General features: G+C 36.7%; 1 protein-coding gene across 1 annotated transcript; it reads right to left on the minus strand.

Annotated features, from left to right (window-relative positions):
* Nucleotides 1-1,240: 1,240 nt before the first annotated feature.
* tnnt2e (troponin T2e, cardiac) lies at nucleotides 1,241-15,187 on the minus strand (the record flags this gene model as incomplete). Its single annotated transcript, XM_083906806.1, has 15 exons — nucleotides 1,241-1,384; nucleotides 2,943-2,983; nucleotides 3,999-4,089; nucleotides 4,198-4,310; nucleotides 4,647-4,745; nucleotides 6,943-7,020; nucleotides 7,099-7,215; nucleotides 8,306-8,363; nucleotides 8,457-8,478; nucleotides 9,000-9,020; nucleotides 9,528-9,542; nucleotides 9,753-9,773; nucleotides 9,881-9,895; nucleotides 15,068-15,075; nucleotides 15,156-15,187. 15 exons carry the CDS (start codon nucleotides 15,185-15,187, stop codon nucleotides 1,345-1,347), a joined length of 771 nt encoding a protein of 256 aa, XP_083762932.1. The 3' UTR covers nucleotides 1,241-1,344.
* Nucleotides 15,188-18,333: the final 3,146 nt, after the last annotated feature.

An 18,333-nucleotide genomic window follows, 5' to 3' on the forward strand; every position in this document is an offset into this window, starting at 1 on the left:
TATGTCGTCCAAAAATGGTCCAAATACATCATAATAAGAATAATAATGCATTATATTAAAGGCACCTTTCAAGACACTCAAGGTCGCTGTACAACAACAAAATAAAAAAAAAATAACAAAAGGTAAGAGCAACGGGTAGAGAGTTAGAGGGCATAGCATAGTAAGTCATAGCATAGTATGTTGTCCAAAAATGGTCAAAAACGTCATAGTATAGTATGCATCCAAAAATTAACAAAAACTTCATAGTACAGTCCAAAAATGGTCAAAAATGTCGTCCAAAAATGGTCCAAATACATCATAATAAGAATAATAATGCATTATATTAAAGGCACCTTTCAAGACACTCAAGGTCGCCGTACAACAACAAAATAAAAAAAAATAACAAAAGGTAAGAGCAACGGGTAGAGAGTTAGAGGTCAAAAGCATAGAAAGTCATTGCATAGTATGTCGTCCAAAAATGGTCAAAAACGTCATAGTATAGTATGTCGTCCAAAAATGGTCAAAAATGTCATAGTATATTATGCATCCAAAAATTAACAAAAATGTCATAGTATAGTATGTCGTCCAAAATTGGTCAAAAACGTCATAGTATAGTATGTCGTCCAAAAATGGTCAAAAACGTAATAGTATGTGGTCCAAAAATGGTCAAATATGTCATAGTATAGTATGTCGTAAAAATTGGTCAAAAACATCATAGTATAGTCCAAAAATGGTCAAAAATGTCGTCCAAAAATGGTCCAAATACATCATAATAAGAATAATAATGCATTATATTAAAGGCACCTTTCAAGACACTCAAGGTCGCCGTACAACAACAAAATAAAAAAAGGTAAGAGCAACGGGTAGAGAGTTAGAGGGCATAGCATAGTAAGTCATAGCATGTCGTCCAAAAATGGTCAAAAACGTCATAATATAGTACGTCGTCCAAATTTTGACCAAAAAGCCATACTATAGCATTTCGTCCAGAATTTGACCAAAAAGTCATAATATACCATGTGGTCAAGAATTTGACCAAAAAGTCATAATATACCATGTCGTCCAAAATTTGACCAAAGTCATAGTATAGTATGTTGTCAAAAATCACCAAAAAGTCACAGTATCTTATGTCGTACAAAATCACCCAAAAACGAAAATCAAAATCAATATTTTGACCCACCCCCATTATAGAAATTTTAATATTATCCAATGCCCCATTTAAGCACAATTTGAACAAAGCAGAGACTCAGAAGCTGTGGTTTTATCGTTTATCTTCACCTAGTTCTAACAGTTCTTGCCTTTATTAAAGTGAAAGTTAAGATTAATCACTGCTGCTTATTTTCAGCCTCTTCCTCACAGCACTGATGTTTATCTCAGCCTGCCTTTGGTCTTGCCTCTTCCTTTGGCACTGTGGAATCAGACAACAAAACATGTGTTGGCATGGAAATATTAATTGAACTGAATTTTTATATGTGCAGAAGTTTGGTCGTTGGGATGTTCCACTAAAAATAAATCTTTAAAAGAGCTACTCATTTCTTCCTGGTGGCAAAACAGAGGACAAAAATGGTCAAATAAAAAAACGGGAATACTCTAGAATATGTAATAATGCATGTCTACACTCCTCAACATTGTCATTGTTTACCAGAAATATTGTTTCCCGTCACAAAACGTCCTTGGATGTTAGATAAGAACAAGTTGTTCTACAAAAGGCAAATAAAATGTCCAAAGTTTTAATTTATGACGTAGGACACGGACTGTTAAGATTCTTGTTAAGAATACAGAAAAGACTTCCTTTCTGCCTTAAACTATGATGGAGTAAACATTTCTGTCTGAATTCCAAAAATGAACTGATAAATTTACAGATTTCCTTTTCAAACATTTTAACTGATACTGATGAAAGAACATAGCAGGTCTTGTCCAAGGACAGTATTTTAAGACCGATATATAAACAATGGCATGCAAGTATACTGGAGTAGTATTGGATTCACCTGTCCTCACGTTCACCTGTCCTCACATTCACCTGTCCTCCAAATCATTCACATGTCCTAACATTCACACGTCCTCCAAATCATTCACCCGTTCTCCTCACATTCACATGTCCTCCACATTATTCATCTATCCTCATCAGTCACGTCTTCCACATCATTCACATGTTCTCACCATTTACTGCCAAAGTTTTTTATTAATTATTATTATCATTTTTTTAATTCAGGCCAAATTCAATAAAATATGTGATTTAAAATGTAGCAAAGTACAGTACTTATCAAAAAATCTTACTTAAGTAAACATGTAACTAATTTTCATCTTATTCTATTTTCCCTGTAAACTATATTTTCTTTATTATCATTATTATTATTATAATATCAAACAGTTACATAAAAGGCCACGCAAAACCAAAATAATGATTTAAAGCATGGTGGCTCACCTCTGGTGGTGCTGAATGTGAGCCTGGAGCAAATTAATCTGAGGGAACAAACATGGAGGAGCAACACAAACCACAGCACACAGACACCCACCAGTCTCCTGGTGGGTGTCAGCAGGGCAGGACGTATATTTATTTACCTGACGGGTGGAGAACCTCATCAGCACATGCAAACTCACCTCTGGTCTTCCTGAATGAGCCACTATTAAATTCTGAGAGATACTGTGGTGCTGTGGTTATTCCTGTATCATTAAAAGTCCAAATATCACTCATAGCTGTCACTGAGGGGAATGGAAATCTAATTATTGATTGGTGGCTTCAAATGGTGCATACCTTAATTTTTATATACCAGCTGTAGCTCCAATAGGATGTTCAAAGTAGGTCTACCTTCCGTCGCTGCAGTTTAGGGTCGTGTCTCTCTCTGCACTGACCAAGTCTGGATTTCTGACCCTCTTGCACACACACACACACACACACACACACACACACACACACACAGGCCCACACACACACAGGCCCACACTCCTCATAAAGCATTACTTACAACTTCTGGTGCTCTGTGATTCGGGTCTGGAGCACATTGATCTGAAAGTCAGGCCACATTCATTTTAGATAGTTGCCCCGAGGACAGCCTTGCATACATGCATTTAAGCATTTACTTTTTCTGGCTCTTTTATAGACCTGTCGCATGTGAACCATACATACGAGTAGGTGAGGATACTATGTTCAATTCTTCAGTTGGTATCATGACCAGACAGTATACATTAGTTCTCAATCACATCCAGGATAAATAAAAGGAAACCTGTGTGCAGTATTAAAATAACAGCTTCTACAGGTTTAAGCAGATGTGTCAAACAGGCGGCCCGCAGGCTACATGTGGCCCCCAAATCGATTACATGTGGCCCAACACTTAATATCATGTTTTAATGAACCTCCTCGAGGCATAGCTGCCAGGAATATAGACAGAATATAATCCTAAAAGCTATATTGTTGTATTAGTAATAATATGGCATTTATTTGTAACGATCACATTATTAAATGAATTACATTCAACATTAAATCACATATAATATAAGGTGTTTTAATTACAGTTATCCACATTTTTATTCACTTAATTTCAGATGTTGTGATTAATAGATTCATTATGCATCATATAGATGTTTTACTTATGAAGTATACATAATTACAAAACAAGCACTTTTACTTTGAAATTCTGTGAAATATCATCGTATTGTATAATCATTTTCTTTTTCTACTCTAGACCGGCCCCTCATTGACCAGATTATCCTCTCATTGGCCCCCATCATTTAAAAGTGTGACCTACTCTTACAACCATTCAAGGTTGTGTTTGTGCTACTATATCAAATCGACAAATATCTGCTGTTTACACACAAATGCTCCCTCAGGTCAGGTCTGATAGTTTTGCATGACAGAGTCCATTTTCAAAAGCCAGAGGCAGAAAAACAACAGCAACAACAAAACAATCATGAAAAGTTATACACTGGAGCTTTAACTGTCACCAGAATAAGTCAATGTTTTCACTGAAGCCATTGTTACAGAAGTGAAGGATGTATAGCTAAGATAAAAAATAAATACTTACATCATATTTCTGTCTCTTCAGTTTCTCCATAAGCTCAAACTTCTCAGACTCCAGTGTCATCAGCCACTGCCACAGCTCAGTGGCCTTGTCCCTTTAAAACAGAACCCAGGAGATCAGAGAGAAATAGAAAACTCAAAGACAAAGACACTGAAAGTGTGGATGTCAGACAGACTGCGGAGAGCATCTTCATTTCGCTCACTTCACTTTGTCCTCGGTGAGATGATCGACGATGAGTGGCTTCCTCCTCTCGGCCAAGACCTTCCTCTTCTTCTCTCGCTCCGTCTGCTTCTTCGCTCCCTTCTTGCCATCGTGCTGGACACGGAGAGAGCACAGGATGTTTAAAATTATAAACTCGAGGAAGAAACCAGTGAGTGCAAACCTCTGCCAAGGTGTCAAAACACTATATTTTTTTAAAAATTCTGGACAAACATGGTCAAAACAAAACTTATAACTAATCAAAACTTATAAATTCAGACTAAGTAAATTCCTTATTCCATGACACTTTATTATGATATTTTATATTTAATCCTAATATTTTCTGGCTAATTTTTCTGTAATTTAATCTCGTTTTCTTTAAGTAAAGTGCCTGGAACTGCACAGCTGTAACAAAATAACGTCCCAGTTTCGGGATCAATAAAGTACATCTACCTTCTGTTGGGTGGTGATGTTCGTAAGCGCCTTCTTCTTCTTGGCGTCCTCATCCTGCTTCTTCCGCGCCTCCTCCAGCTCCTTCCGCTCCTTTTCTTCCTGCAGAACGCAATTGTACAACACAATCAGGAGACAGAAGAAACACCTGTTCACCCCTCGAAAGACTCAGGTGACCTTTACAAGAGCTGCAAATAAATCCGTTTCCTCCCGTGACAATGGGATTAATATTGATTTCACCGACAGTTTTTATTTTTTTCTGCCTCTTGGGGGCAGTGGAAACAAGCAACTTAATACAAAACGGACATTACCAGCTCTCAAGCTGACAGAGCAAAGTTGTTTCCATACATATCTAGTTGCGGAGTACTGTTAATATAAATATGAGCAATATATCAGCTGCTCATTATACTCTGACATCACAACTCGCATGTTCCAAGATGGTTCTTCTACCAGGAACCATTTGCTTCTGAAAAACCCTTTCCAGATGAAAGGGTTTTTCAAGGCTTCTTGGTAACACTAATGGTTACTTACTTTGCACTTTTATTTCTAAGAGTGTGGGATAAATGTGTGTGAGAAACAGAAGCATTTTTATCTAATTATTTTAACAGAACATAATGCTGAGGTCAATTTGTACGTGTGCAAACGTAAATTACAAGTGCACTTTCCATTACTGTAGTTACACAACTCCAACACACAATTTTAAAATGTTTTATACTGTTCAAAACATTTTCTTTTTTCTTCATTTTGAATTGTTAATACATTATTTTAACATGTAGTAAATTGTAAATAACTGCCAAAGTTATTCTGGGACATAGGACATTTTCTGGCCTTTTTATGGTTAAAATAAGCAAAGAAAGTCCAGATGGACATTTTGAGGCTTAGGTGTTAAAGGGTTAATCTTGAACAGTAAAACGTGGAACCCAAGTTAATATTCTTGGTAAAAACCTATTTGTCGTTTATATTCAAGACAAGTTTGCTCAAACCGACTTTGAGTCACATAATTTTAATCCAAATGCCAATAATCACATAATCGGACAGACATAAAAACAAAGAGTACTGTGTTTTTAATTAATTGACCAAAATATTTCAATTGACTCACATACTAAATCATACTGATATATATATTCAAGATGAGCTGAAGGACACTAAAATGTTCTGTGTAGCAAAGAGTAACTTGGTAATAATGAGAAGAAAACTTACGAAAATGACTCAGGTTTCTCTGCAGTACTTGACTTAAATGCAGGTTTGGTAAATGCAGGTGAAGCAAAGAAAACACAAAGGAGAAACAATGAAATGTTTTCTAAAAAAAAAAACAGAAACTGGCAGCGAACAAAGGGGAACACTGAAGACTAGAGGGGGAACAGGTGTGGGTAATTAGAGAAAACACATGGGCAGGAAGTTCATCCAGACACAAACAGGGAAGAAAAGCTTCAAATTAAAACAGGAAGTTTATTATTGAGTCAATTTTAAAGCTTCTTTTAATCTCTTTTCAAGGCAACAAAACAAGAAATATGTGACTGTTTTTTTGCTTTTTTTCAATCAGTACAATCAGTTTACACAATTCCTGATTGCAAACTGTTTTTTTTTGTTTGTTTTTTTAAATAAACTGTCGTTTGTATTAACTTGACATTTGATTGGAATTGTTTGAAGACAAGTTTTGTGTGTGTCCTTGTTTTTATTGTATTTGTGCTGCAAAAACTGCAAAACAAACGTCCTCAGTCATCGCCAATCGAAATATTAACTACATCATTTATAAACAGATTTGTGCAGATTTACATTAAATCAAATTAAATACAGAACATATTTTTGAAACCCTAACCCTTATTTTTAGAGTATATAGAGTGTTTTTTCCATGAGTACAGTATCTGCAGTCTTGTATAAAGTAACCTATATGTTACTTTATATGTTAAATATGTTACCAGAAAGTGACTTTAGTAGAAGTCACTTTTTATAATATTACTGAAGTAAAAGTATACGACATTTACTGTACTTCAGTATCACAAGTATTTGTATATATATTTTCTGAAATAAAATGTACTTAAGTTTTCAAAGTAAAAGTATTAAAAAATTGAGGAATTAGGATTGAGCCATGGTAGCTCAGTGGTAGGGCAAGTTGTCTTTTCAACTGGAATGTTGTGGGTTCAATTCCTGGCCCTGCTAGTCTATATGTGACCTTGACACATGGCCAACTCCCCTGATTGTATTTCTGAAACTAGGTGGAACTACAGGGCGCCAGTCATTTATTTGTTGTTTACGCCATCAAACCTTGAAAAGGATGCGATGACTGGCGATTACTCACGGCAACACGAGCCTGCCTCTCTTTCTCCTGCTCAGAACGGATCCTCTGCTGGTCGGCCCTCTCAGCACGACGCTTCTCCTTCACACACAGAAACACAGTGTAATTGTTGGGTGCTGCATCACTCCAGTGCTCTGACGCATTCTCTGGAAGACTTACGATCCTGTTAACAAGAGCGATGAGCTCCTGCTCGTCCTTCTTCCTCTGAACGAAATGGGCCTCGATGAGTGACTGCAGCTCAGTCAGATCCTTCTCCTGACGCTTCTTCTGGATGTCCTGCAGACACAGCCGCGGCTTTTAAAGTGATGTAGAGGAGGAACTCCACTCATGACATCAGGTCATAAATCTTAAATCAGGAGCTCAATTTCCTTTACATACTGTACATGTGTCACTTAAAAAAGTGCGAGCGATGCAGAGACACTCACTTTATAGTGAACACACACACACACACACACACACACACACACACACACACACACACACACACACACACACACACACACACACACACACACACACACACACACACACACACACACACACACACACACACACACACACACACACACACACACACACACACACACACACACACACACACAATTTTCAATCAGTCACAACAAATACAACCAGTTATTTATATTCATATACTGCTGTACCTTAACTGTAGGGGATATTTGGGTTGCAAATATATTTTGAATAGTAGTTTTTATACTTAATTTGTGTTGTACATAGTATATAAACACACATATACATAATATATATGCATATACACATATATATACACACATACAGACATACATATAAACATATATACATACACACACGTATACATACACACATACATGTACACATGTATTTTACACACACACATGTATACATGTATATATACACATATACACACATGTATACACATTTAAACACACAAACTCCTGGTCAAACAGGGATCCAAACTAGCGTCCTTATTGCTGTGAGACAACAATGCTAGCCGCTGTACCCATGTGGGTCATTATAGTCTTGCGCGAACAACAAATCTAATGGTGGTCTTAGACTTTTGCACAGTAATGTATTTTTGTACGTGTGTTGCTGAAGGAGATATGTGAATATTTTAAGGGTAAACATCATCCCCTTCTTTCTTTCCCGTTATCTGTGCTCTATAAATAGTTTCGCTTAAAGCCTGGAAAAGTGGGAAATGACCAGCCGGCCTATTTTGAAAAGTGAAAGACAAGACAGTCTCTGATACACCTTGTTTGTTTTGTTGCACAATAACTGTAGCAAAATATCCATTAAAAGGTATTAGATTGTATTAAATTATGAGAATATACAAGAAAAACATTATTCATAAATAAAATCAAATGTTCCTCACGTCAAAGTCGACTTTATCTCCCTCTGGGATCTTTGGCACACTGATAGACACAGAAAACCTAAAATAAAACAGAACTGGTGTTAAAACATGAAGAACTTCACACCAGTTTGTGTATGAAAATAATTTAAAAATAAAATGACAACAGACTTACTTTGGTTTGGGTTTGAAATCCTCTATTGCAGAAAAAAAGAGAGGACACAAACACAATTTTGCATTTAAGCTTTAAAATGTCCTGGATACATAAAAACGACGTTACTCACTGGGCCTGAATCTGTGATCTACACTGAGTGAACGATTATACATCACTGACCTTCTGTATTGGAACGACAGAAATCAAATTCCATCAACACACACACACACACTTTGTACAATGTACTGTGTCAGTGAATAATTACTGACTCAATCGTACCGAATACAATATGTGTTTTTTTTCTTCCTCTCTGTCCTATTCTCTTCTAAATCTATTATTTCCCGTCTGTAACCATTTCACGCATGAGGTCCAGTCCAGCTGTCAAATAATGAACAGCATGTGGAACAGAATCAGTGTCCTGGAATTCAGTGGCCTACAGTGTGAGAGGCGGAATCTTTGTGGTGTCCTGAAGGATGTTTTTGGAATAAATCATAGCCTTTTATGTGGTTTGTCCCACAACTCAATAATGAATATTAACTGTAATCAAACGAGGCCTCCTCGTACCTTCATCTGGGGCCGGAGTCTCTGTGGCAGAAAACATAAAAGAATGTGTTATGGTGTTATTTGCAGGCAGAACACAAATGTATTCATTTTTTATTATTTTCAAATTTCACTCGGAGCAGAAATCTGCTTTATATATTTTGATGTGAAAAGGTTTCCCGGCTGTCGGAGGGAAGAAATAGAAAGTCTAAACTGTTTCTGTATGTCTTATCAGACCGGGTTTACGGTGGGACTATATAATTCAATGCCATGAAAGCTCTACCTTCAGATATTGGAGGCAGTCTTTATAAAAAAAAAAAAGTATATTATCAGAATAGGCCCTAAGGCACGAAGGGGGAAATAAGATAGCGGGGTATTTACTTACACCAGGCATGAATTCATCCATAACAGGGTATTGAAACAACTAAAATGTACTATTACTATTTCACAAAAATATCATATTTCCCAAAACTAAATGATTCTAAAACATTGTGAGATGAAAGTTTATTCACACTATAGACATAAATGTTTGAAAAGTACGCTGTGTGTTACCTTCTTCTGCAGGTGCTTTGAGAGGGAAGGAGGAAATGGACAAAATCTAATCAGTACCTTTGTTACTGTGTGTGTTAATGGTTCAGTCTCAACAAATGCCACAAAACATCAAATTGTACTGAATAAAACATATCAAACATAAAATAAAATATAAATAATACAGACCAGCACCAGAGCAGGTATCTGTGCTTGATTCCTTTATGTCAAGCTGTCATTAGTCCTTACCTTCAGCATTTGCAGGAGGTTCTGAAGTGGTGTCAGATAAATAACAATAGAAAGAATGATTAGACGCAACAATAAAAGAAACAGAACATGGAGCAGGATTAATGAGAATAAAATGAGCTGTCTGTTACCTTCTTCTGCAGGCTCTGTGAGAGGGAGACGTGAGCAGACAGTGGATCAGTGACAGTGATCAATGGAAGAAAATGGAAAAAAATAAAATTCAGACTCATCTGTTAAAAACTGCAGAGAGGAAGTTGCTCACTTAAAAATAAACTAACACCAGTGAAACATTATAATTCGATGCAAAGACAAACAGGATATGCAGCAGGATTAACGTGAACGAGAAGATGGGAGAGATTCACAGAATATTCAAATTACATATTACAACCATAACCTATATAATATAGTTAACGTTTTTATATAACCAAGACATTCAAACTCAGACTTGTAAGTTACGGAAGCGTATTGCTGCCACACATACAAAAAAAAGTGGGGTGCTCAGTATTACGTTATAACGAGAAACTCACGTTATTTCGAGATAAGAGGTTTTCTCCTTATAATGTCAAAACATCTTACCTCGAAATAACGTGACAGTTTCTCGTTATAACGTGAAAACATCGTATCTCGAAATAACGTGACAGTTTCTCGTTAAAACGTCAAATCATCTTATCTCGAAATAACGTGATAGTTTCTCGTTATAACGTAATACTGAGCACCCCACTTTTTTTTATGTGTGGCAGCAATACGCTTCCGTAGGAAGTAATTTCCTTATTCTTTGACACTTTATTATAATATTTTTATTATTATATTAACTCCTAATGTTTTCTACATACTTGCACAGCAGTAAAGATCTTCTATAATGTCTAATTCTTATTTCTTTACATGATTATTTTTGCTTTTATCTCATATTTTCTATTCTTTACAGACTATGTCGTCGTCGTGTGTGTTACCTTCTTCTGCAGCTTCTGTGAGAGGGAGACATAAGTCGATGGTGAATTATGATCAATGGAAGAAACAGACAACAGCTCATCAGTTAGTTAATTTTTGCATTACACCGAATAATAGTCCGGTCTAAAAGTAAAAGAAAACGCATAAAAACAAGACAATTTCTGTATCTGCGGTTGATTATTTTATATCACACAATAACAATAGAAAAAGTCTTTACCTTCAGCTTCAGGAGGTTCTGATGTGGTGTGTGAAATACAGATTCAGTTAGTTAATTCACTCACAGACCTCAGAAAGGCACGCAACATTTTTCGATTTTCATCCACTGGATCAAGAAAACTCTCTGGATCTGAATAGAATTTACATCGCTAATAGCTTTTCAACATTTCACATAAGCAGGACAAAATGTATCCTGATCTGTTAAGATGGACATCTGAACATGTTAAACAGGACTGAAGTTTGATTTAAATTGCAGATATGCAAATATGTCATCTGGATATGGATTTCTTGAAAATGTAAACACAAATGGGAACACACTTGAGTGTTGATCATCTACCAAGGACAACAAAAAAAAAAATCCAGATTGCAAATATAATTAGATGCAACAATACGACAACACAGTGGGATACACATGAATGAGAAGATGGAGAGATTTAAATAATTGTACGTGTTTGAAAGAGATAGACTATGTCATTGTTGTTGTTTTTGTTTGTGTGTGTTACCTTCTTCTGCAGCGTCTGTGAGAGGGAGACGTGAGCAGACAGTGGATCATGAATAATGATCAGCGGAAGAAACAGACGACAGCTCATCAGTGATAGATGAAGAATAATGGTGCAGTCAAAGAAATTGCAGGAAATCAATTAGTTACTGTATCTGTCAATTTTACACTCTTAGAAATAAGGGTTCCAAAAGGGTCCGTCTACAAGGGCTGAGGTTCTACCTGGAAAATAAGAGTGTACTGGACCCGGATTTCTACATGTTGTGTTTTATTGTTGTATTTCCTTTTATTTTGAAGCACTTTGAGCTGCAATCCGTGTGCTATACAAATAAAGTTTATTATTATTATTATTATTATTATTATAACTGTATCTGTACAGTACCTGGTTATTATTTTCTTATTTCATAATAGAATATGACACATAGAAAAAAGTCCTTACCTTCAGGAGGTTCTGTAGGGATGTGAAATAAAGATTCAGTTAGTAAATAATGATTTAAAAGTAACAGTGAGACTATAGCAGTATATGCAACCGGATTAACATGAATGAGACGATGAAGAGGTTTGAAAGATAGTAAGTTTTTCTGTCCTTGCAATTTTCTAACTTTGCCTGAGCCTGTCCCAGTTTCCACAGAGAGGGAAAATCTCATTTTTGCAATGATTTAATTCACTGCAAACTCAGCAGGCAGCTCGGTGGCAGCCAGACACTGCAGTGATTAGTGAAATCCTAAATATAACTCTGATGTAGGTAAATGAATAGTGCTGAAGCAATGTTTGCACATCAGTGGTGTAAGCTGTCACATAGAGAAAAAAGAGAAGAAAATTACCTTCTACTTTTGGTGTCATTTCTTCTGTAGAACAAGAACAAAAACACAGACTTATTAAACCAAAACCTGTCATTGTTGGCCCGAAACATGACAAAAGACGACACGGCAATAACACCCCGCCAGTGTGGAACACACAAAGGCATTATTTACGGACAAAAAAACAATTCATACAAACCTTCCCCTTTTTTTCCCAGCGTTGCCATGACTGAGCGAGCAAAATATGGATTAGTGGATCAGTGAGATTCTGGCAAACAGCTTGAGGCTGGGATTCGGTCAAACTCTGAACACTGTGTGATTTTTGTCTCTCGGGATTCACCGAAACCCCACTGTTGCTGTCTGACATTCATTCTGCACAAAGCTGAAGCAGCGAGTGATTTCTGATGACAAACTGAGCCTGTGAGCCGTTTTTATATGAAAGCCCTAAATCCCAACATGCAACAAGAACAATGAGGGGGGAAAACATGTAATGTTTTTTTTTGGTGTCAGTCGACGTTAATGAAAGAAGTATCAATAGATCACTGCAGTATTGAAAATAATATCAAAACTGCAGTAAAACAGTCGTCTGGTTTACAAGCTCGTATGATTCAGACGATAATATGAGGCAGCAAGAGAGAAAAAATAGTGTCTTCTAGAATTTGTATTCCTACTATTACATTGTTTTGGTGAAATATGAGTCTGTTGATGTTGCTGCATCTAAACAACAAATTATTTCTGTCAAAGTTTAGAGAGTAAATACCAGCTATTTATGGACATTACAATCTGTGTTGCAGATAACATGAAACCACGTCTCTGCTCCAGTGTGAGAATGAGCCGACGTGCTGCCCTAAACCGAGCGAGCTAAATGGAACTCAGCCATCGCTAATTTGATCCCGTGTCGTGTCACACACTGTGACCTGCCAAAATGGCTGCCGCAACGCTCCATTTAGACCAGAGACCTCAAACTCAAATTGTCTGTCTTGTTTGGGAGGGTCCGGGTCAAGTGAAAAAATCTAACAATTCGTGGGGAAAATGAACGGTTTAGTGATTAGAAATTAAGATTATATGTTGATCATCCATCATGCTGTTGCAATCACAAATATTGAGGATGACATTGCACACCATTTCAAAGTAAAAGAGTTTGTTTTGGTATGTAGCTCACAAAAAAAACATTTATGACGCAACATCAATCAGAAAACAGACAGAAATATACATGTAGACAATTGTAATTAAAACCCTAGACAAGCTTATATATAATTAAATGTTGAATTTAATCATTTCAAAATAAGTGTAGGGCCGCAGGACATCGACGGGCTGCAAGTTTGAGACCCTTTTTATGACAATAGAAACATTTGAGGAGACTGTTCATGACCCTGGAATAGTCACCAGATATATTTATATTATCCAACATAGAAATGACCTAATATGTCATTAATGCCTTGTTCACAACAGCTGTAAAACATGCTACTGTATATTTAGTTCATTAAAAGTTTAAAGTGGGGTATAGGTTGATTATATTTTTATATTTAGCTCATGTTTTGAAATATTTTGTTATGTAATGTTAATGTCCCTGTGCAATATTCCTATTCTTGGCGCAACATTCCTATTATTATAATAATAATTTTACAGGTGTCCTGATTCCACAGCTTCAACAGCACAGCTCATCAACTATAACTATATAGGGTTAGGGTTGTGTCCTTTTCTGAGGGTCACATTTGGAACCAACCCCAGATGGTGTGATGTCACACACCCTGGACAAGACGATGAATAATAATGATGATTTATAATTGTCACTAATGTTATTAATGTTTGAAATTCTTCTATTTCCTCTCATTGATTTTTCTGATAGATCCCAAGAGGGTCTAAGGACAGAGTGTGTCACTTCCTGTGCAGACTGTTAAGCCCTTTGAGGAAACTTGTATTTGTGATTGATTTGCTTCTGAAAAACCCTTTCACGAAGAAAGGGTTTTTCAAGGCTTCTTGGTAACACTAATGGTTCTAGTAAGAACCATTTTGATCCAGAGAACCCTTTAAAACCCCTTTCCTGAATAAAGGATTTAAAAAGGTTTCCAGGTGTACCTGAAGCCAAAAAGAGTTCTCCTATGAGGACAAGCCGAAGAACCTTATATGGTTCTACTTAGCACTTTTATTTCTGAGAGTGTAGTCCACATAGAGACAAACAACCATTCACACTCACACTCACACCTACGGTAAATTTAGAGTGTCCATTTGCCTAATCCTCAAATCCGCATGTTTTTGGACTGTGGGAGGAAACCAGATAAGCCAGTGAAAACCCACAAAAACCCCTTTCTATCTCCCGTTTTCCCTTTCACCCCAACCTGTCTAGGCAGATGGTCGCAAATCTTTGAGTCTGGTTCCGTCAAGAGAATTCTTGATTTTTTCGAATGTCATAGGTGCAAAAAAAAAAAAAAAACTATGTGAAGTCAAACTTAACTTGACAGCCACTTTAGAAAACCTCCATGCAATGTTCATCAGGACATTAAACTCCATGGATGTACGACTGCTAAAAATGGGATTGTGAGCTCACTTTGCCTCGAAAAAGTGACATTTATAGTACATGAGTCGACCTCTCAGCGCTGACAAATGAAGTGCGTTAATATTCCGACAGGAAACACATCCAGCTGTCACACTGGGGCTTTCATCGCTGACAGCACACACTGTAAGAACAGCACACACACACACACACAAAGTCCTTACCTTCCTCCTCATGAAAGGTTTCTACCTCTGAATAGACATAATCAGGTCAGCTACATCAACCAGTGGAAGCTTGGAAGTGACGTTTAGCTTCTTTCTCTTTTTTTTTAAACAGTTAATGCTTTAAAGCCTTTACTTACCCACCACCCTGAAAAGAAAAGAAATAAAGATATTAAACTTGTGCACCGGTAGGTGAAAATAAGCTTGCATGCATTTTAAAATACTTACTGCATCACCGCCTCAATGTCTTCTTCAGACATTGTGGATCAGTGACCTAAATTAAAAAGAAACACAAGAGACAATCAAAATCAAATGCTCTCACTCATTCTGTTGTTGTTTGAGTTAGTTAATTAGCACTCTTCACACTCAATTTTATATTATACTTAATGTGATTTGTATTGTTGTTTGGCTGCTGCATATTTCCCTCTTTATCTTATCAACTGTTACGAATCGTTGATTTATTTCCCTTGGACAGATGGTTTTTATCACTCGTCTCCTCTTTTATATCATTTGTGAAAACAGCCAAATAAAAACCTACATAAAAAAATAAAAATAAAACCTTGGCTACATGCATACTGTGCATAGAATTTGAGAATATTCGACCATGGGCAAAGCGAAGCAGAAGCCCAGGGCTTTAAACAGCTCCAGGCCTAATCCTCAGCCATTTACTCTTGGCACTGATCAAGGCTGCAGGAGTCTGCACAGCACTCAAACGACCAGGACCGCACCACTTTTTCAGAGACGTTCCGACGCAAAAACTCAAGCTGCGCGCCAGCTTTGATATGTACACTCGGAAACAATTTTCCAGGTGCTCGACAAACTTCAAAGAGACTCAAAGTGCACTCGAGGTATGTCATAACAAGTGGGCTTTAGTCTGGCGTTCACTCAACGCAACATCTTTTATCCTCAGCCTCCAAGAAACGTTACGTTTGTACGCGACTCCGCCGACATTTCCGTCGTCAATTGGAGCCGCTATCCCGCACGTTAACTATGCCGCACCTGAACTCTTGGCTTGGGCGGTGAAAGGAGTGACGGGAAAGAGGGTCAAGACACCTTTTGAGTTGCATGATGGGAAATGTAGGACACAGCTTTTTGGAGTTAAATATGTAGCAAGGATTAAAAGGTGCTGTTGTTTGGAAAACTATTTCTTAACGCTGGATATTTGTTCGTGGAAGATCTGTAGCTTATGTTATTATTTATGATACCAAGTATAAATGTATTTACTAATTTATGTTCTGTTTGAATTGGTTCTTTTCTGTGTTATTTATTTGTTCCAATTGTCTGTGTGATGATGACGATCTGTGTATTTCAAATTGTTAAGTAAAATTATTATAATTACTATTAGAGAGAAGTGGCAAAAGAGGGTTAAAAGACACCTTTTGAGTTGCATGATGGGAAATGTGTAGTAGGAGTCAAGATTTTGCAGTTGCTGCTGTTTGGAAAAGCATTATTTTATGCTATTTTTAAATGATGGATATTTGTTAGTGGATTGACACAGACAAGATATCACATTTTAATCTGTAGAGAAGTTAGAAATGTTAACGTAATTTAGGATAAAGCGGTAAATAATGGATGGATGTTACAGAGTATCATTCATTTATTATGTTCAGTTTAAATTGGTTCTTTTCTGTGTTTTGGTGTGATGCATTTGTCTGTGTAACGATGTCTGTATTTCAAGTTGCGGTATTATCAGTATGAATTAATGAATGGATTAAAGGATAAACGTACTACATAAAAAAGGGAGTAGGGGTGGGACTATATCAACTTGTGTTAAATTTAAATTGTGTTAAGTTTAAATTGTGTTTTTTGTTGTTATTGTTTTTTTTTTTTTACTACAACTTTCAAATCACATCAAAGATGCCTTAGCTTGGCTTCCCTGCACACATATTGATCTTACATTATAACTCTTCTGTTCTTGTTAATAATTGCTGATGCTAATAAGTAAATATACATTCAGAATAGTCAGTCAAGCCTTTAACCCTGTAAGACCCACGGTTGTAAAATTACAACGTTAACTTTAGCCATCCCTAAAAACAATCTGTTATACTTTATCTGTTTTTTTACCACATGTACATAGTCATTGGGTCTTATTGTTCAGTCTAACAATGTTAGTGGATGTTACATTTGTTTATAAGTTCCACTTTATGGCCATGAACGCACACAACTTTTCAAGATTTCCTCCGAATAAAATCTCTTTGATTCATTGGACTGGATTCATCAAATTAAAGTAAGTAAAATGTCTTTTATATTTTTTTTGGATGTTATTATAATGTGTAGAGCATGTACATATTTAGTTATTGTGGAAAAGATGCATCAAATTTCATTTAGAGCTTGTTACATAATTGTTGTAATTTTACAACACTGGGTCTTGGTGGTAGCAAAAATAGCAGGCTTGTTTCAGTGGACACAGACAGGTTATATTCCTTCCACTACACCACTGCCTGAAACAGAGGATTTTCTTTATACATGAACAGTATACATTACATACATTATACCCTTGTGTTGTGTTCTGGTCAAATTTGACTGATTTAAAAGTTTTATCTCTAAAAAATGTATAGTTAATTTGATCAGACTGAGCTAAAATCCCATGTCTTTGTCCACAAAGAGGATATCAACAGACAATTCAGTTCTGGGAAAGGTGTAAATGTTCCTGAATGTGGGGTGTGCATGTAAGTGGGGGTTTGCATGTTTTTCTTCCAGTATGATAAGTAGAGACCATAGGCTCAGACAATTACATTTAGGGCATTTAGCAGATGCTTTAGTCCAAAGTGACTTACAATCAGCAGACAGTATCGTCTGCCTTGAAAGCATTTCTACCCAGAGGACTTGGTTCACGACCCTATCTATTCCTTCATATTATGTACTACTATATAAAAAGCATATTTATACATGTTAATTCATTGCTTTTTTTTCCAGAATGCCACCAGCAAGAGCCGTGATACAGTGTGCAGGATGTGATTGATATCATCCAAACTGGAGAGAGTGAAGTTGAGATGGAACTCAATGACAATGATGAGAGTGATGAAGACTCAGATGAAGATGTCTGTCAACAAGTGGACAAAGAAAACCAACCACCCATGGACTGTCCAGCTGATAATTACGTGGACATCGAGCCAAAAACACACAAACACATCATGCACCGTGACAGGTGTCACTGGTCGATAATATATTTCATCAGTCACAACACTGATTTTTCTGGTCTGGATTTCATCTTCAGACAAAGAGAGTCCAGCAACACAGACAGTGACATCATGAAGCCTCTGAATGCTCAGAAGAGACCATCCAAGAGATGTGCACACCTGTCATTGGACGTACACAAGGACATGAAGCCAGGGAGAGGATGCTGCGATAAAGGATTCACCAACACACAAATGCAGCAAGTGTAATGTTCGCCTTTGCTTTTCAG

The sequence above is a fragment of the Microchirus variegatus genome, assembly GCF_963457635.1.
Source record: "Microchirus variegatus genome assembly, chromosome: 20".
In the NCBI taxonomy this organism is placed as follows: Eukaryota; Metazoa; Chordata; class Actinopteri; order Pleuronectiformes; family Soleidae; genus Microchirus; species Microchirus variegatus.